Genomic DNA, 21,198 nt, shown 5'->3' with positions numbered 1-21,198 from the left:
CACTGTGAGGAATGAAACAAGAAACAGTTGATATCACAAAACGAAAAATAAAAATAACAGAGGAAAAGAAGACTGATTTTTGTTTAATTTCGACAGTCTCATTTAATCTTTAATATCTCATCGTCTAGATTTAACAGATTTATGATATTGCGTGAAGCAAAGTGTGGCCAGTAGACTTTGCCCGACATAATACACACAATTTGTGCAGTGAAAGATTCACATATATACCATTATGCAAATATTCACACCAATTAACATCTTAATTAGGGTCTTCTCGGACCAGCTGTCTTGTCTCCGGAGATTATCTCTACACAACAATACCTAGCATTGTGAATTTCATTTAAATAAAGCTTCAGCATAGACCGGAGAAAATCTACCGGCAGTTTTTATCACGCGGCACCCATCACACACATTCTTCCAAATAAGCCCCTTAGTGTGATTGGTTTTTGTTGAAGCTGTTAATATCGATGGACTGCCTTGCCTGTTGCATATAAACGCATCACTGAGTTAATAACGATGTAGTTGGTTCGAAGAACTCAAACAAATTTCAACCTTTTTTCTCATATCAAGCAAACACAATCGGATTTGGATATACAATCACAACGCCAAATATCGGAGAATTCACGTAGACAGGGCTGACTTTCACACTACACTGACCTTATACAAACTTTTCACAGATTAAAAATTATGATTATACATCAGTTACTCAAATGGCTTTACTCAAGTTCCACAATGAAGCCTTTACGTCATCAGTTTTGTCTTCAACCTTCAAATGGGGATAATGGACTGCCTATTGGCAAACCAGTTTACAATTTTCCAAATGGAAAGTTTCGAATTTAATTGATTTCTATTCTAATTTGACTAGTAAAACATGAAGCATTCACTCGTTCACTCTTGTTGGAGATATTTTAATGCCAATGACAAGTCCCCTACAAGAGCAATTAAGGTAGCGACTCAGTTTCATTGTCACTTATTTTCAATCCTCATTTTCACGAAGAAGAAGTGGTCACACACCCGACATGTGGTACTTTTTTTATCTGCTCAGTGACCGAAGAGTTCAGAAAATTTGTTAGTTTTTTCAAAAACAGTGCGCATACGGCTGTTTTACTAAAAAACACGTATTTTTTAGGTTTTTTTACTCAAAAAAGTGTAAGTACAAATCTCCAATCGGCCTTGGTGATCTGTTTACGACAATCGACGGCTGAGTATACAGGGCAAATAACCGTATCCCGGATTTTTGAAATTCGCTTTTGTTTTCGCACAATGCACCTTCAAAGTGTCAACTTGACGTTTTTTGCATAAATTATCGGCCTTTGTTCACGTTTGTCAGGATATCTTCACTTCCAGGCCCTTTATCGGAAATCTGAGACACGTTCTTTCATATATATTCATTCACTGTCCACAGGTGAAAAATCAGGCTTGTCTGTCCAGGCGCCGCCGACTTATACTTATTTGAATAATGTACGCACTGCCAAAAACGGAACTGAGAAAATCGACGATTTGTGTAAACGACCTATGCGTCACACATTGTGACCAAGAAGTCCGACTCGCGCACTATTTTCTGCGAATTTTCTTATACCAGCATTAAGTTGAAATATTTAGAGTCAGTTTTGGGAATTTTGAATATGTTTAGGATTGCAGATCGTGTGAAAATAGAAAGAAATTATACACTAAACTGGCAAATGCTTAGTGCCAGCAGTGGGTGGTATTTACAAAACAACACAGAGGGGTACTTAGCGATTTAATCCATTTTTGGAACGTTTAACTAGCATATTAACTGTATACTGTTAACTCAACGGTTACAATCTGGTTACCGGTGCTCACAGTCAAGACGAAGACGTCGAAACTTGTGTAAAAAAGTCTATCAGATCGAGACCTGTGTGCTGTCGTCGCGCGATCGCGTCGGGCATTCACTTGTTCTTGACTCAAGTTGTCTACTTCCTGTCTCGCGATCGGCAATTTATGCATGTTCTTTGTGAAAAATGATTGTCAAGTTCATGTTAGCGCCGACACTGTGCGAACGGGACGTCACTTGCTAGTTTTCCTACCTCAAGATGAGACGAACACATGTAACTCTTGACAACATAAAATGTCTGTCGTATTTTCTTAGCTTTTGCACCGCACTGCAAACTTGTCGCCCTTCGTTACGACGGGAGAGATTGACTCGTGTTATTTTTTCAAACTTTATTTATATGTGTTCTTGTACCGATTTTATCAAACTAATAATAATCACGCCGTAGCGTAGAAACAGTGCAGGCTGTCATCGACAGCGTGTTCCGAGAGACAGAGTATCGACTAGTCTACACAGCTAGTGGAGTCACTCGACTTGCGCAATACCAGCGCACACATTATTATTTCGGAGATTTTTACTTTTAGTCAAACTTTTGATGACTGACCTCATATAGCAAAAATTGCTAGTTTCAGCACTTCTAGAAGTTGAGCTGGGTTTGTTTTACGTTCAGTGTTGAGGTCCAGCTAGCAGCTGTGGAGTCTGCGGGTAATTGATAAGTTTAGACAACACCGTCGCACACAATAATCATTTGTGAACCCTCGCAATTCACGTTTGACGTAATTTAAGAAAAGGCATGAAATAAAAAAAATATTTCCATTTCGTTTCGAAAAATTAGCAGATCGGTGAACTTGCTCTTGTGAATCTACATTATGTGTGTATGAACTCCTGCACTGGCTTGGGAAACTCCTTGACATAAATGTCACTTGTTGTCGGGTACGGTGTTGTGCAAGGTTTCTCAGCAGACACGAAAAGACTGCACGATAGAAAACTCGAGTTTAAAAATATAAAAGAACACGATACTAACACCAAGCATGTACAGCAAGAGTGATAAAATTATCGCAACTAACAGAAGTTTCATCTCGCTCAGGCTAATTTTTGGACTCGGGTATGCAATCAGCATAGCCTAATATGTTCGAAAAGCAGCGTGTCAAATACTTTCATAGTTGTCTCCGTTATCGTCTGCGTCCTCGGCCAAATCTGACTCTTCACTGCATTCTTGATCGTTATTGCAGGGAGTATGAGCCAAAGTCGGACTGTTTTACATTTAAATCGACCTTTGCGCACGTTGCCGTCTTTTTCAGGTCCGCTTTTGTGGACCTCGCTTGCTTTTTCGACGGTACGGAGCGCGAGCGCCGGCTTTGGTCTGCTCGACGTGTTTGCCGTACCGATACACGCGGAGTTCAAAACGCTGAGCCTAACGTTGAAGCTAGCGCATGCGCACTATACCGCAAAGACTATACATAATCTCTGCGTGTTTATAAAAGATATCGTGGTCGGTAATCCGCGACCGTTAAGACAAAAGGGAAATAATGGCACGCGGTGTAGCTGATAGTTTTCCATTTTAGTAATATTTCAGGAATTTCCCGGTACGATGTGCCCAACACCTTTCCCCAAAAGAAAGACCACGTGTCAGTGGTTCGAAATTTGAAATAAAAAAAAAATTGCTAAAATTGACCTTTGAACCTGAGTCGCATCGTTAAGTCATTTTGTTGGTTCAAACATAGACCCTCGAGAAAAACGGCCGTTTTTCTCGAGGGTCAAAGTGCATGATGAGAAGCGTGATGTTATCTTCTTTGCTGTTTTGAAGAATTTTACTTTTAGTTATACAGGAAAAAATCCATTTACATGACTTGCCCAGGAACACAATAGTACCACAGATCACAGGTCTTGTCCAATTCAAGTAAGTTAATGCATGGGTGTTTGTACCCATCAAGCCCAAAAGTAAGAATATGATCAGTTGTCTTTAAAAACCACCAGATTTGATTGATATTTGGCCTAATTATTGGAATTATTGAATTCTTTAAAATTAATGTCTGCCTAAATCTTGACGAGTTGAGTCACGTGACCAATCTGACCTTTTCCCGCCAAAATTTATGTCTTTATTAATCATAATATTCCAACCGTAACCCGTTAAATTTTCTCGATTTTCTCTGCACTTTTGGAAACAACATCTATCATATTCTTTCAAAAATACATGGCACTCATGAAACTCTATCTATACTTCTTTCTGATATTCAAATATTTATGTAAAACGTCAAAAATATTGCATTTGTTGTTTTTTGTGAAGAAATGTTATTCAAAACTCAATAATTTTGCATCTGCCACTAGTTCTAACACAAGTTCCCATCCCATTTTACATTAATTGGTCATAATATTTTAAATATTTTGATGTTTAGCGGTTGGAATATTCAGTTATTTGCAATATACAATTTTGGCGGGAAAATAATAGATTATGGTCACGTGATCTGACTTAGGTAATATATTATGATAAATTTCAACTTAATCAAATGCAAAACATATTTTTGGCAATTTTCACAATTTTCTGACCAGGTCTGATTAAAAAGTATGTTCAAACTGATTTTACATGTATGTAAGCCTATGCCCATGCATTAACATACCTTAACCTGATTTAAAGCTGATGTAGAGATCATTCGGACTTTTAACACTACCGTATTGTGGTCTTTATTTTTCTGCAGTCCTTGGACCATAATGCGATAGCCTAATAGTCCGACCCATCTCTGCATCGGATTTTCATCTGATTGAGGTCTTGTCCGTACACACAATAGGACCTCAAATTACAGGACTGGCCCAGGAGCTGAACAGTACTTCAAATCTTGTGACAGCTAGTCTGACAAGGGTTCCTTCATTTGTTTTGATGCAGTTTTCACTTACGGCATGGCTTACAGAATGCCCAATCATCAATTGTCCATCATCAGTTTTTGCTATTAGATAATCTACACAATAAATGGAGTCGTGTATGATAATCCAATAACATGTATTTGTTCCATCAACACAAATTACCTGGAATTCATGACAGTTGCCTGTAGACACCTGTCATCAAGATGTTCAGGCCATAACAGCCATTTTCACACATGAAGACTCACACTTTCTAGACCTTTCCATTATGATATGTATGTCTCATTGGTTTAAATTTAGAATGATGAAACGTGTTTGTGACCACATGTGTTCAGTTTTTACAAGGGTGCATTGCGATATGCTTAGTCATATTGTATGGTCAAGGGAATGACTTCTCAGGGTTCTATAATTGTAAACTTTCCTTTGATTATTATCATCATCGGGATACTTATGGTTACATAGATCTGGTGAATTAAAAATAGCAGTGATAAATTATCCTAAATCACGAAGAGTGTTTGTACTTAACACCTTATTCTAAATTTGTGCTGGTGTAACATATTGGGGACTGTGAGGGAACTGACAAAGGATTCCTATGGACAGATCTCTGCAAATTTGATCTTTGCTGGAATGATGGCCCAATGCTCCACTCTATGTCAACAAAGTCAGATTAGGTATGTGAGAAGCCTACATGATCACTCACTCACTCAAACATACTTCGTATAGACATCAGGTTCTGCATTAGTCATGGGTTTAGGTAATTGCATCCTTTACCATTATACTCATTTCAAATAACGAACCACACACAGCTTGTACATTCATTAATGGAGTGGGAAAATCAACCATACTCATTTACAAATAAGTTTGAAGATGGACTGAGTGTAAACACTACATACAACCATGATACAGTATATTGCAGTGACAAAACAACACTGTTCAGAACACATTGCTTCATAAAAATGTCACTTATAGATCATCATCATCTTGTGGACAATGGTTTTAACAAGTTTAAAATGACTTGAAGAAATGTTTTCTTTCTTTTTAATTTTATTCTGCTGCCTAGAGTGACAGTACAGGAGCATTTCATATATCAGTCACATTATCTACTGTAGTTACCATACACTGACATCTAGTAATGGCTTGTGGTAAAATGATTCACAAACCATCCACTGACCCATGGCCAGGTAGCTGCATCTGAAATATTGTTTTACATCTCTAAGATTAGATTCCTTCTGTGAAAGTTGAAATACATGTAAGGAATACCATGAGCTTCCATTTGCCCCATGATCAATATACACCAGTATTTGCATATCAAGTATTTTTAGTTCAATATTCATAATATCAACAGAACACTGTATTTATCACATAAACTAGGATAATGGTGTTTTTGCCTTGATAAACCTGGGTGTGAGAATATCTTAGCAACCTACATACCAAATTTCAAGGCAAGTTGATGAGCTCAAATGCACTGACCAAAAACAGCAAAGATATCCTGAAATGACAGCTAATTTCATCATGATTTGCAGAAATTTGACTTATAGCATCGATAGAAAAATGCAATCAAATTTTATGAACAAGAAAACCTGTTTCACCGACAAAAATATTGTATTGTACAAAATCATGCAAAAAGAGCAAGTGATTCTGATACAATTTTTTGGACAAAAATAATCACTAATGAATTCACTAAAATTAGGAAGTACAGATACTTCCATAGAATGAACAAATCTACATTAAACTTATCTGAGAAAACTTAGTAACTAAGTGAAAGAGCATTTTGATAAGTAGTTCCTTAGTTTTTTCACTATTTTCACATTTTACAGCCTTATTTGCATATATTTGACACAAGTAAAACTCAATCAAACTCCTACCTTTACATTGTACAGCTGTATTTACAGTCTTTTATGCTGACATGCATTACATACAGATGATGAATGCAGCATGATCCCCTACAACTACCAATGCCATTTGTACACATACTGTAAATTGCCACTAGTTGTAGGTTACACAAAATCTTTTAAACTGTGCATACCTGAGACAACTGTTTGTTTGTAGACATCCAAGTAACTGTTTTAATATTTCAATATAGGAAATTCACGACTGCCATCAACAAGTATCAAGCAAGAGTTCTTAAAGATACTAGAAAAAAGATAACATCTGTTCAAGAACAGAAGAAACAAATCATTATGTTGACCAAAACATATTGAGCTCTGGACCCGGCTCTGGATGAGAATGAGCTGGCTGTTGATTCCGATTATTTATGACATCAATTACAGAGTTAAAGTTTGATTAATTTTGAGATCTCAGTGGATTGTTGAGGTAAACAAGTTCAGTGTGGTATGCTAGGCCATCTTCATTTCTACATTGTGTACATGAAGTAGCTGACCTGAACATTGAAAGTTGGATAGATTAAAGTTTATTCCACAGTAAATTTTATATCTGATAAATATGCAGTTGTTACACTGATCATTGCAACTCGTATAAGTGAAAAGCTGATTTATGAATTGCTAAACAGCTTGTATTCTCTTTCATATACACTGATGAACACTCAGTGCTCTAGCTGATTTCAAAACAGGAAGATAGACATTGTACAGTGAAATTTCAATCAGCTTGTTGGCTGCTGGCTGGGTTATGCAAACTGGGGCCAAATGTAGAGGCAGGATTTGGCTAATTAGGGGCTGAGACAAGGTCTGTCATAATAATACCATAGATAAATAAATGTATATTGGAATATTAAGTTTCAATATTGTATGTCGTTGAAAACAACTGCATATTTTTGGCAGCCACAGACTTGCACCATAGACCCTAGAGAACTAGGGTCTGTGCTTGCACTTCAATTAAGCATTGGTCTCTGGATAAAATCTCGCTAGTTATTTGATCTCCCTTGCCAACATGGCACCATCTCCGTATGCTATGTGGGAATACAGCTGTGGTATTCAAAATATGACCATCAATATGATGAAACATTGCAGTTGGCTATACTCTCCAAGTGAACACTAGAGGGCTCATTGCATGAGGACACATCTTAACTATTGTGTTGAAATGTCTTGAACTTGCACTGTATAAACCATATTGTTCTGTTAGGGGTCAGAGGTCAATTGTGTTCTTGCTTTTGAACTTCTTCACTGATCTTTCACTGGATTTTCTTCTGAGATGGTTACCATACAGTGTAACAACAATCCCCTCAATCTCTACGCAAAATATTGTGTTAGCCTTTGGTATTGCTGTAAAGAAACGAACAGACTCAACTTACCAAGGAATTCAAGAATCATGACTTCAGTACATTATCATTGCAGTGTTGTCAAATCACTAGATGTGTAAACAGAGTACTGCAATTATCAAACTTTTTTACAAGGCAAAGAATTTTCACATTTTCTATGATTCCAAATGCTAAAAATATTTCAGGAGAATGAAAACTGCAGAATAACATAAAAATGTTATTGTCATAGAAATCAACTCTGTATAGGAATGGATGGTAAAATCCTTCACTTCTATTTTAAATATATTGTAATTAGAAATATGTAACTGTTCTGAGTTCAGAATGCTAGCAAGATGTGAAAAGATGTTGGTACTTACTTTTAAGTTTATTCTCTTTTGTGATAATCTTCCACACATTTTTTGTTTCTTGAACAACAATGCCAGAAATTCCAACATATGATGGACATTTGGACTTTGTCACTAGAAGCAAAATAGTATTGTTTTATTATTACTTTGCGTTACATTCTCTATTGCTACATGGAAAGCCACATGTTCAAAGTATGACAAATCATACAAAAGAATACTTTCAGATTGGAAAACTGAAAAGAACCCTGAAAATAAGTTTAAATTCCTCAAATGATGCAATAGCGTAATAAAATATTTGGATATTTTCCATTTCACCTTATCTTCATCTTCTTTACTGTAGTTGTATGTTACACTGTTGACTCCTGAATTCTTCCATTTCATTTGAAAAAGTATTAGATTAAATTTATGTGTACAGTACCGTACCGTTGGACTAGTGACTGGTCATGTAACGAGTGTGAATGTAAAAGTTTACAAATTGCAAATGGATCAAACTGTAGCAATACCTGTAATAATGGAGCCATGATAGTCAGCCTTCTGTAGTTTGGTTTCCATGGTTACTTTGTTGCTATGAAAAGGAAAATATTGGATTAACTGGGGAAGAAAATTGCCCTGTATACATGTATTTGACTGCAGATGTTGGTAGCATGATCCAATTGAAATAGAAAACCTGCATATGTTTCTTGAGCCAGAGACATCAAAAACAAAATAAAATTGGAAACTTGTTGTGAAATCTTTATCATGATGGGAAAGAGAAGTTTCTGTTGCAATCAGTGCTATGATGTGAGTAAAATAAGCTGTTTGAAATTGGTAAAAAGCCATTGTCAACAACATAACTCCCCTTGATTTGTTACGATAGATTCAGATAATGATAGCCTTCTTGTAAATATTTTGTGCAGAGCAGGATTAAAATCATAACAATAAAGACTTCAACTTACAATCCTTTCTCTATGTCTAGATAATCTTTGATGTAATCTTGCCAGAGAAAGTACAAAGGTTCATACATTACATATCTGAAAAAGAAACAACCTAGGTGTAAATAGACATACACTTTCATAAGGTTTTTTGATGACGTTCATGTTAAAGATTTAGTGTTGTATATATAGTTTATTTAATTTGCAAATGTGCTTGCTTCTTCCACACTTGGTTAAGAAATAATTTTTATCTTCTAACTTTGAAAAAATTATAAACCCTGGATCAAAATCGGTGCAGAGACTTCAGTAATTATGGTACACTATGTAAGCTATGTCAGTCAAACATGATTTTATCACATATTTACCAGCGACCATTACAAAGAACTGCCATTCTGAAAGGAATCATGTGACATTCTGTCCAAATGAACAATAAATTACCTTTGGTGTTCTGGCTTTATATCATAGATCTTCAACTTCCTTCTTTCCTTTGCATTAAGAACCCTTTTCTTTTTTGACTGCGAAACTGTCTTGGAATTTTTCTTTGTTTTGACAACATCCATTACAACAGCCTTTGAAGATAGAAGCTTAATCATTTGCTGATCAACTCTTCTCCTGTCTGGTACGCTCTTCTTCAAAAATGACTGTATGAATACATGGGGATGCTGTGCAGGTTCCTATGAAATAAGTGTTGTAAACTGTTATAATTCATATCTCAATAACCTTACTTCACTTTATATGTCAGTAGTCACTGTGTAATATGTATTCACACACTTTTATGTAAAGGCCACTGTCCCACATCGCTAAGAAGAAAGAGAAATAGTTCATAAACTCTTCTTTGAAGTTTTGCCATTTTGTATACAGACAGTGCTGTGTTAAAATTTCTGAACTCTTAGAATATGATATTAGTAAATAAAATGTTTCAACTATTGAGAGTGTATAGTTGCCCATCTTGGTAAATATCTCCATCATAATGGTATAGTTTGATATCATAGAGGGCTGAAGTGCTTTTAGAACTGAAAATGGTTGATGAAGATATTAGCTCTTTATGAACTTTATTTTGCTCTTCAATATCAATTTGATTATTCCTGATCCAAAGTATCATTCTTGAATGCTTTAATAGTGTTTACTGCCTGAACTTCATTCCAATTTTACATAAGGGTAATTGTGCATGCACATACCAGTATAGCTAAACTGTAGAACACTTTGGGATATTGAAGGAACTCAATTACGATATGATATGATAATTTATTCAGTAATAGAGGCCTCCGGCCTTATTAACAATACAGTACAAAAAATAAGAAATAAGTTTTGACACAGTGAGGCGAAATATGCATAAATCTAAACAACATGAAATTTACAGCGGTTCGTTTCTGAGTGACTTTTCTCTTGACTTCAAAGCGTAAAATATAAACTTAGATAAATTAATTAAAGTATTTGGGTTCTTTGATGATAAAAGAATTGAAAATTTGCTATGTGATGGGAACTCCCAAAAGAATGATGGTAAAAAAGCTTGTCTTAAATTATGAAATACAGGGCAAACTAAACAGAAGTGAAATTCAGTTTCCACCTGATTTAATTTACACATCTGACATATTCTGCTTTCTCTTGGAATTTTCTCTGATCTTCCACTTTCAATGAGAAGATTGTGGTTAGAGACTCTAAATTTACACAAGGCTCGTCTAAAAATATCAATCTTTATAACTTTCAAATAATCCTCAACTATCAAACTGTTTTTAAACAAACGATATGTATCTAACTTTGAATACGTTTCCAGGTTCATTTTCCATTGTTGTGATCCTATGTCTTTACATCGTTGTTTGAAATCATGAAGAAATACAGACTCATTCCCTACATTCTGTGATTCCCAAATAATACCAAAACCAAAAGTGAACAAAATATCTTTGACATGTTTTGCCCAACACATATAACCCTTCGAGGACATTTCAAATTGATAATTATAGCATTGTTTGATGTATCTAGTATCATCACTGTGAATGAGTTTTATCCAGTATTTAATTATCCGTGATAATCGAAGGGTTCTTAAAGAATGACGTCCAAGCTCACCTAGGACAGCGGCATTACATGTTGAATAACTCACTTGCAGAATATACTTACAAAATGAAAGGTGTACCTTTTCAACATCATTACCCTCATGAAAACCCCTGATTTCACAACCATACATGAGTATTGGCAAAATCTTACAATCAAAGATACGCAACGCAATGTCAACATCCACATTTTTAAATTCACTTAAACGTCTTTTGACATTGAAAATTGCCTTCTTTGCTTGTTTTGCTAAGTTTTCCTGGGCATGAGACCAAAGTCCAGTACAAGATAAAGAAATTCCCAGGTAATTGAAATAAGATACAGTTTCTAGATCTCTACCATCTAAATTCCATTTTTCATAATTTTTTAACCTACCACTGTTTCTAAAAACAACAACTTTGGTTTTTGATACATTAATTTTCAGTTTCCACAACTTACAATAATGGGATAATTTATTTAGTTGTCTTTGCAGTCCAATAACAGAACTGCTAAATATTGATAAATCATCTGCGAAAGAGAGATACAAAAGTTTTAAGACCCCAACATAAACACCCGAATATAATCCACTCCAAAGGGTTTTACCGATATCGTCTATAAAAAGGTTAAACAAAAGAGGAGATAACACAGAGCCCTGTTGGACACCAAAAGTACATTGAAAAAACTCAGTAATCCCATGTGGTGTCCTTACACTGGCTTTGACTTGATTATACATGGATCTTAAAACTTTTATCATTTTTCCTTTTAAACCAAGTTTGAGAAGTTTATAAAACAATGAGTAATGGTCTATTCTGTCGAACGCCTTTTCGAAATCTATGAACGCACAATAAAGTCTGGATTTATGTTTGACAAATATTTCCAGACTGCAGAGTCAAGAACAAAAAGATTGTCTACAGTACTTCGATCTTTTCTAAAACCGACTGAGCTTCTGAAATAGGACAGTTGGTTTCAACAAAATCAAGCAAACGAACATACATTATATTACAGAAAATCTTACTTACAATAGGAAGTAAGGTAATGCCTCTATAGTTACAAACTGAGTCACGAGCCCCTTTCTTAAAAAGAGGTACTATCATGCCTTTCACCCATTCAGAGGGAAAACAACCAGAATTAAGTATACCATTAAACAGGTTGAGCAAAATTATTCTGAATTCGTTACAACTAAATTTAAAAAACTCCACTGGCATACCATCGATACCTGCAGCCTTTCCCGTCTTTAGCTTACTAATAGCCATGTCTAATTCATCAAGTGATATTTGACTGTCAAGTAAGTAAGTATCCAATAAAGTAATATCTTGCCTTTCATCATTTACCCGGGATCCTGTAAAATATTCATTTACAAAATCTTCAATCTCTACATAGAAATCATTATTAGCATCATCAATATTCCCAGGAGTGTTGAATAAATCAGCAAAATAATCAAACCATTCCTTCGGGGAAATTGAATCAGGTGGACCTGGGGTGAACTGTCTCAGCATAGACCAAAAGCGCCCTGAGTTTGAATCCATAGCGGCATCAAGTAAACTCTTCTGCTTCTGCAAGTCATACTGTTTCTTTTTAAGTTTCAAAAGGTTGCGATAAGTGCGCTGCAGTGTTTTAAATTCATGAAATGACGATGATGTACGCATAAATTTGTGTGTTTTTAACGCGCGCTTCACTTTCAATTTGAGAGATTCACAATCTCTATCCCACCAAGCATTTCTAGTACTCTTTGGATTTTTTGTTGAACACATTTTCATAGAAGAAAGCGAATTGTAAACTAAAACATTCAGTGAGGAAACGGCGGTTTCGATGTCTCCTTCTGCAATAAGCTGATTAATTTCACTAATATCGGGACCCTCTGAAGCAACTGCCCAAAATCTATTCACTTTTTCGAGAGCACACATATCCCATTTACAACTAAATATATCACTGCTCAAAAGATTCGCAGCAGTGCCTGGCAAAATAACTTTTACTTTGGTCAATGGTAATAACTTAAGTTTAAATACTACAGGTTGGTGGTCAGATTCAGTTCTTGTGTCAATAAAACATCTGATAAAAGATACAAATCTCTATATGGCAGCAAAACATAATCTATCACACTTCCGCCATTTTCAGTAATGTAAGTATAACCACCGCTATCATGCTCTTTAAAAAATCTGCCATTTACAATTCTCAGACCGTACTTTTACAGAGATTGAGTCTACCATAGTCATTTATAAAAGAGTCACACGACTCACGTAATGGCAAAATAGGGTCTAAATCATAGTCATCAACAGGTAGAAAATCATTGGAACTTTCTAGATCATCCGAGAGACAACCCGTACGGGCATTGAAGTCGCCACAGACAATTACTGGACAGTCATTGTACATGGACGTAAACTTGGCAAGTTCATCTTCTAAAATTTGAAACAATACATCATTAGCATACTGAGATGAGCCCTCTGGTGATAAGTATACAATGCAAATTAGCAATGAATCGATTGCATAGCTATTTTTAAAACACACCTTAGCCCAAAGGAGATCTTCCGTTGATCCAATCAACTGTTGAACACTAGAACAGATTGAATTCCTTACAAAAAGAGAAATTCCACCTGAATATCTTCCAAACTGTGCAAGTTTCTTTCTAAATAAATTGACTGCATAATAGTTCGAAATCTCAAATTGAAAAGAATTACGTGCCCATGTCTCTGTTAAACAAATAATGTCAAAATTAGTTATATAAGACAAAAAATCTCTATCTATAAACTTGGTACTCAAACCATTAATGTTCCAACAAAGAAATGCAATATCATCGTTACTCGATTGATCGTTTACATTTTGCTGTATAGTGACTGTGTCATGTTCAGGTGTTATACGTTGGCCTTGGCCTGACCCCTAGCGTCGACTGCTACCTATAGCACGGATATCATTGAGCAAGTCATCAAAGATGTACAATGTTCCTTCAATCTTGAGTTGTCGTAGTTCAAAAAAGCCCGCTTTCCTTCTTCTCTCGCCTTTTTCAGAAATGGACCAAGCTTTTCCTCGTTTCCCGTGTCTTTGGTGAAAAATCTTCCGAAATTCTAAGTGTTGAATTCTTCAATGCGGATCTTGCTCGTTGCAGAACCAGGTCCCTCTGCTTGTAGCGTGCAAACTTAGCGATTATTGGTTGAGGGTGTGATTTTGCATTAGTCAGTCGATGGACTCTGTCAAATTCGAAGTGTTCACCATTAAGCCCAAGTTGCTCTTATATTACTGCCTTGACTTTATTTTTGATTCTTCCAACGTTTCATTACTTGCATGGTCGACGTTGAAAAATATCAAATTGTATCGCTTCATTCGGCCTTTCATGTCATCAAGTTCGCGAGATAAACCATTTACACTATCTCTCAGAATTTTGTTTTGCTCGGCCAGTCCCGCAAAATCTCGATGACTTTGTTTCAGTTCATTTCTTAACGTGGTAACTTCTTCTTTCAACTCTTCTACTCTACCATACATTTCATTTACAGACTTGTCGAACTGCTGTTTTAGATCAGTTTTCAAATCTCTTATTTCACGCATAATGTCATTTAGACCAACTTCACTTGCCGCTCCTGAGTCACTTGCAGCATCAGAACCAGTATCAGTAGCTTTATCGTCACCTTGATTTGTCCACTCAGTAATTTTCGTATGTCGTAATGACCTAGGGCCGGGGTTCAGTTCGATGTCTCCGCACATGGCTAGCAGTAACGGAATGCATACGTGGACATTGCTTTGTAGACCAACATACTTTGTAAAGCTCGTTGAACTGGTAACGGAACGAAAGTCGAACGAAACAAAACTTACGTTTTCTAACACTTCGGTTGTTCCTTCATAGACTGATAGGTTAAATATCTTGGAGATGTTTTGCTGTGAGAGTAGATGACCCAGTAGAAATGTAAGTTCAATCACAAAGATGGTCGCAGTAGCTCTGGATAGAATGTCCAGTGCAGGTGGCCATACAACATGCTTTGTCTCAGTATTGCCGTGGACGACGACACACCTCCAGGATTTTGGTTGAAAAAACCCGCCAATACGCCCTCGCCAAAGTTGGATACTGATACCCATGACTTCACCTTGTTTATGAAGACAGTCTTAGACTTCTGTAGGTGTGATAAACCGCTTCTGGCTTAATAACTCGATTGCAATTCACGAGCGTTGAAATTAACGTGTTACTCGGTACAAATCAATATCGGAACTCAATTACAAACAATGGGTGTATGGAATGCAAGATTTGCTATTTATCTGGGTTCCTACTTGGCATCTACAATCACAAGGGACCAGATATGCAATATCTAAGTTTTCCCTCAATATTTTGTTGACATTCTGTCCAATTCCTATTGGTGAATTAAGCAGATAAAAAAAGAAACAGAAATAAACAGTAATTGCGCGATTATTACCACAATTTTTTGCATTACCATGACACAATACCATAACTGACGCAGTATTAGTTTGACCATGGTCAATGACCCATGCCACAAAGGACCATGATTTGGCTGATCATTATCAAACTTTGCAAGCCAAGGATGCTGATCAAAATTGGGGCAGGAGCCTTGTCTAGAACCTCTTCATAGTTACGGTATGATATCCCATAAATCTCTTCATTTGACTGTGAAAGGACTACTGTCTAGAAAAATGACATAACTTGCATCAAAACTTGACCAACAAAGCCATGCCCACTGAATGATGGTCATTATTGCAGTACTACACTTTTCCATAGTGTTGTTAAAACAATGAACCAATGAATTCATATTATTACTTGGTTATTATTACTTATCAATATTCTAGCTCAGCGGATGCAAATGAACATCTCTTGGGGATAACGTCAAAAGATCGATGATGGATAAAAATGTTAATTCTTTAAGTTATGTTTAGGGATAGGGAGGGGGGTTTAACTCATAAGAGTTTTCTATTTGATAGAAACGATATAATGATATCTTACTTTGGTTTGATTAAGAATTCTAAAAAATTGCATGGAATGTGAACTTCAAGGGGAGTTGCTCAAAATGTGGAGAGGAAGAAGAGAGGGGTTCCTCAATTTTTTGTGTGAAATAAATTGAAACACCTCTAAGATTACACACATCAATTTCTCAAAATTTTCTATGCGAAAGGGGGACACACCCTCTCTTGTGCTCTCCATGCAAGATACGGGACAGCCCCTCTGACACTTTTCCCCTCAGCCTCTCGCATGTTCTTCCCCCGGCCCTGTACTTTCAAATTCTGCCCAGTCAGATATCTTAGTGAAAAACCCTGTCATGATCATACTCATCCAATTGAACAAAACTATGTTGTTGGATAGTAGTTATAGATAGCATGAGATTTTATATCTATATTTTGTTGTCACTTTTTAATTTTATTTTGTTGGGTACACCTTTTTCAATCGTGATGAGATAACCCACGATAATGTAGCAGGGTACGCCAGGATTTGAAAGGTCTTTGCTATTACTATACATGTATTTTGTAAATTTTACAAATTTTGGTATTTAATTTTCCAAGTGGTGGGAGGGGTCAGTCAAAATTTTTGAGTTAGGGGGGTTACTCAAATTCATGATGGTTGGCTGGGGGGTTATTCAAAATTTAGGAGTTTCCGATGAAATCCCCCCCCCCCCCCGGCCCAGACCGCAGCCGTAAATAATGACGATTCCCTAATTACACATTTTTGCTCCTTTTCCGGCAAGGTCGATCGAGACCCTTTGATGCTTTGATATCGATGTTCTATTCACAGAGAACAGATCGAGAAGTTTTTGGATGAAATAAGTGTCTTTCATTTGAATGATGTTGTCTTTTGCAATATCACCCTTCCTGAGTATGTTTAAAGTATGATTGGAAGTACATCAAAGTGAGGAATAATGGGAACCTCTGATCAAAATTCAATTAAGTTTCATGGGGTGGGCGGAATCTTCTATCAACGTTAACACACTCTAAGATTGACGATCAGTTTTCTTGTTATTGTAAAATTGATGTATGTTTGCATATTATTTACCTGCAAACCGAGCCTTTCTTTGTGTTTTAGGATCTCCTTCGGCAACTCATTGTAAGCACCGTAATACATGTCAGCTGCCTGACTTGTTGAAGGCTGATCTGCTGCCACTTGAGAACTTGACATGATTTTCTACAGATGATCCAGGATGCGGGAAGAAACTACTCCTGTGCTTGCAACAGGTTCAATGAACCTTGCCAAGTGTCTCCGTGCCGAAGCTCAGAAGCATGGACAACACTCACTTTTGGTCTTTGCACTTGACTTTCGAACTTTGAAACTGTGACAAAACAGTATATCGTAATTCATGTATGCCAAACTAGCGAGCTAATGGTTTCACTTTCAGTATTTATCGGTAGATACTTTGATGCCAAGACTGGGTACACCGCCACTGGTGCGTCGGACCGGATGGGATTCACAAACACATGTAATTCACTCAATAATTTCAACCAAAGGCTTACCAAGCTAACAGTTGCGCTCTTCTGATTGGGGAGTCCTACACTGAACGATTGTTTAGATTAATCAGCAATTTCAGATACAAAAATGGCCGCGTCCATGTATCGGCACACGCGAATCCTTGTCAGAACATTTCCGAGGCAGAGAGTGGTGTCATTACGAAACATAAGAGCCTCTGCTTCTGTATTGTCTTCTGAACACCCGTTTGATGAGAAGTTATTAGAAATACTGGTATGTCCTCTTTCAAAGAAGCCTTTGAGGTAAGACATGACAAGATGTAGCCCTGCGTACGATCATCATCATTGAGGTAGAAGGAGAGACTTCTACCTCCATCCATGGTACGATGCAGTGTGTTCCCGGCTTTATACTCCCTGGTGGTACAACGAACACGCCGAGAGCACCCAGCATCGTACGCAGGGCTACCTTCCAACCATGATCTCCAAAATAACGCAAAACTTCGAGCTACAATATACTCCAGCTCCAGCAATGCATGACCTCCGTTTTCCTCAAAGTATACACGGAAACAATCAATCAATCAATCTTTATTATACTCAACTCACACTAGCAGAGAGTGTGGTATGGTACATTCCAAAATTGGACAAAGTACAAAACTGAACACTTTCGAGAGGACAACAAAGTATCCAAGTTGTACAATAAGCAAACTGTTTAACAGTGGGAAGGCTACTGGAGGGTCAGCACAAATCAGTGTTCTTCAAGAATATAGCAAGATCTAGAAAATTATACTCCATAACCCTTTTAAGGGCCGTTTCTTTTTGTGTGACACCGGAAAAAGTGGAGCAATCTATTCCACTTTCCTGTAACAATAAAACTCGTTCAGTGATAAACTTTTTACATGAGAATAATAAATGAAACTCATCATCTATTTCGTTGCTATCACATCTGAGACAAAGTCTATCTTTCAAAGGCAATTTTGGCTTACTTTTCCTACCCAATTCAATATTTAAACTATGATCACTCAATCTAAATTTCGATAAAGCTCTGCGAAGAGTAAAATTTGACAAATTATTTAAGTATTTTTCAAAATAAAATCCGGTCTTGAAAGTTCTATATGTACGCAATTTATTACCACCTCCATTTTTTCTTGTATCGTTTGCTCTCTCCAAGAATTCAAATACTCGCTTGATATCTTCCTTTTAATTTCTTGTTTAACTGGGCATATGATGTCACTCTTAAGGAGTTGAAGACATTCATATGATTGTAACTTCCCAAATTACAAAGAATAAAATTTGCCCAAGGGGAATTTATATCTATGTTTTCTTGAAGTGCCTGTTTCAGAATATGATTTCCTGGTAAACTATTTAACCTACACCAATATTTAATGACAGACATATAAAGATTGATCTTTAATGGAAATCTGCCTAATTCTGCTCTTATCCTTCAAGTGGAGTACGTTTACTCACTCCCAAGATAAATCTGTAATAAGACATACACAGACCTTCAAGGCAATTATCAGTACTTGTAATTTCTGTTGCCCAGATTTCTGAAGCATAAGATAAAATTGGGACAATTAACGTATCAAAAATTTTCAAACAAAGCTCAACATCTTTCACTTAAAATTGACTTTTTGATACTGAATAAAGCTTTCATTGCTTTATTTTTAAGAGTAAACTGATTTTGCTTGAATTTTCCATTTGGTGTAAAAACTATACCTACATATGTATACTGATTTACAGCTTCAATTACATTTTTCTCATAATAAAATGACTTCTTTATTAAACGGTTGCCTTTATTGAAAACCATTGTTTTTGTTTTTTTAGTGTTTACTGAAAGACCCCAACTTTTACTAAAAGAATGTAACTTATTCAAACAATTCTGTAAACCTTCTGCAGATTTTGACATTAAAACTAAATCGTCAGCATATAAAATACAATTTAATTTAAGATCACCCATATCAACAGGAAAGTCAGAAATGTCACCAAATATATCTGGAAGATCGTTAAGAAATATATTGAACAACGAAGGTGTCCCCCACTCGAGCAAATAAGGCTGCATTCGCATCACAAACACCCCTGGAGGCGGGGGATAGGATATAGCACCCGGGGATATATTGATGGGGGTGGGGGATTTGAAAATATCACGGGTATAGGGGCATGCCGGGTTTGGAGACTTGAAGGGAGAGACTCGAAACGAAACCGTCTCTGATTGATACGAAGGGTGTTGGGTTGTCTCGTAAATAAAAAGTCGCAAAAAAATTGTATGATGGGAAATAAAACATTCTCATGTTGTGTATTTTAATATTGGGAAGAACACGTGCACAAACATACAGGTACTTTTTCACATCCATAGGCATAAACCCAGATCATGGTACCTCCATGCCCAGATCAAATGGAACTCCTCCAGCCTCTTTGTTTTATGTGTCAACAGAAACATTAATTTGTTTTTATAAAGAAGTACAAAGATTACGGTGAGCCGCTTGCACAATATTTTTTTTTATGAACAGACCATCCATAACTTTTAGAACATTCTCTAGGAGAGACGGGAAATTTAAAAGTTTCAAAAGTTGGAGCTTGAAGTTGTAATCGTGACTAAACACAGCCATATGTGTACAGTGAGCATTGTTATAACGTATTGTTTGAAATTGAATTCAAGTCCAGACTACAATTCATTTGTCATCGATAACAATGATGATAGTCTTTAAACAAATAAAGAGTATTTTGCCAAACGGAATATTTTTTATTCTAGCATGGTGTTTCAATGTTTGGAGTAAAACACGAAATTGCAGTTGATACACACACACAAAACATACTGAAAAATTGGCCAATTGATTTTGTTCTCATGTTAGACTACCAAAACAAAAGGTGCAGCCTAGGTGATGTAGTTTAAATGCATACGGATGAAAAGAGAGAGAGAGGGAGGGAGGGAGAGAGAGAGAGAGAGAGAGAGAGAGAGAGGGGAACGACAGCAGGAGATGGGGAAAAACCAGACAAAATTTCGTCACATGGGAGGTGAATGCCACACCAAAAACAAGACGGGGATGGGAGAATTTGCGCATCACAAAGATGCAGTGCACTGCTTGGACTAAGGACTGACAGGGGAAAGTCACAGAGCCATTCAGACTGAACAGACGTTGTTGTGTGTTTGAAAGCTACAATTTAATTATATCACAGATGTACATCCATGATTTATTCCCAAATTACATTATTTTAATGGCAGGATAGATGCTTAGTCTTAGATTATTGATCTCACAAACTTGCACATTTTTACTTTCAGCAATGTTTTTGTTTTCTGAAGCAGTCAAATTGATTTTATTTGTGGAGGCCATGTACCAGAAACGCGTCATAATGTAGATACCCAGGGAAATTTTTACTTGTAACACTTTATATTCATTGTTGCAAAAGATTACATTCAGAGGCACAATCTTGGTACTACTGTATCCACGGAAACCATAGATGATTACTGATAAGCCCCTACTTACTGTGTATTGACAAACAGTAGGGTGTTGTTTATTTGACAAAAACAGTGCTACAGATATTACTTGCATGTTTGACAGTTATTATCTCTTTCACAGATATGACAGAGAAAACAATGAACTGATAAGTGATGAGCTGGGTGTAGCATACTCCATTTTGCCAAATGGAATACCTAACCTTATACCACAAGATGCACGA

At 36.5% G+C, this 21,198-nt stretch overlaps 1 protein-coding gene across 1 annotated transcript; it reads right to left on the bottom strand.

Moving 5' to 3' along the window:
- Window positions 1–5,521: 5,521 nt before the first annotated feature.
- Window positions 5,522–18,057, bottom strand: LOC139147098 (ribonuclease P protein subunit p29-like). Its single transcript, XM_070717961.1, has 6 exons — window positions 17,120–18,057; window positions 9,556–9,791; window positions 9,142–9,216; window positions 8,710–8,771; window positions 8,219–8,320; window positions 5,522–7,866 (listed from the first exon to the last, which is right to left on the bottom strand). Exons 1-6 carry the CDS (start codon window positions 17,240–17,242, stop codon window positions 7,730–7,732), a joined length of 735 nt encoding a protein of 244 aa, XP_070574062.1. The 5' UTR covers window positions 17,243–18,057; the 3' UTR covers window positions 5,522–7,729.
- Between the last annotated feature and the right edge of the window lie 3,141 nt (window positions 18,058–21,198).

The sequence above is a fragment of the Ptychodera flava genome, chromosome 13 (assembly GCF_041260155.1).
Source record: "Ptychodera flava strain L36383 chromosome 13, AS_Pfla_20210202, whole genome shotgun sequence".
Classification (NCBI taxonomy): domain Eukaryota; kingdom Metazoa; phylum Hemichordata; class Enteropneusta; family Ptychoderidae; genus Ptychodera; species Ptychodera flava.
Note: the sequence above shows the minus strand (reverse complement) of the source record. Positions and strands in the feature narration are given on the sequence as shown.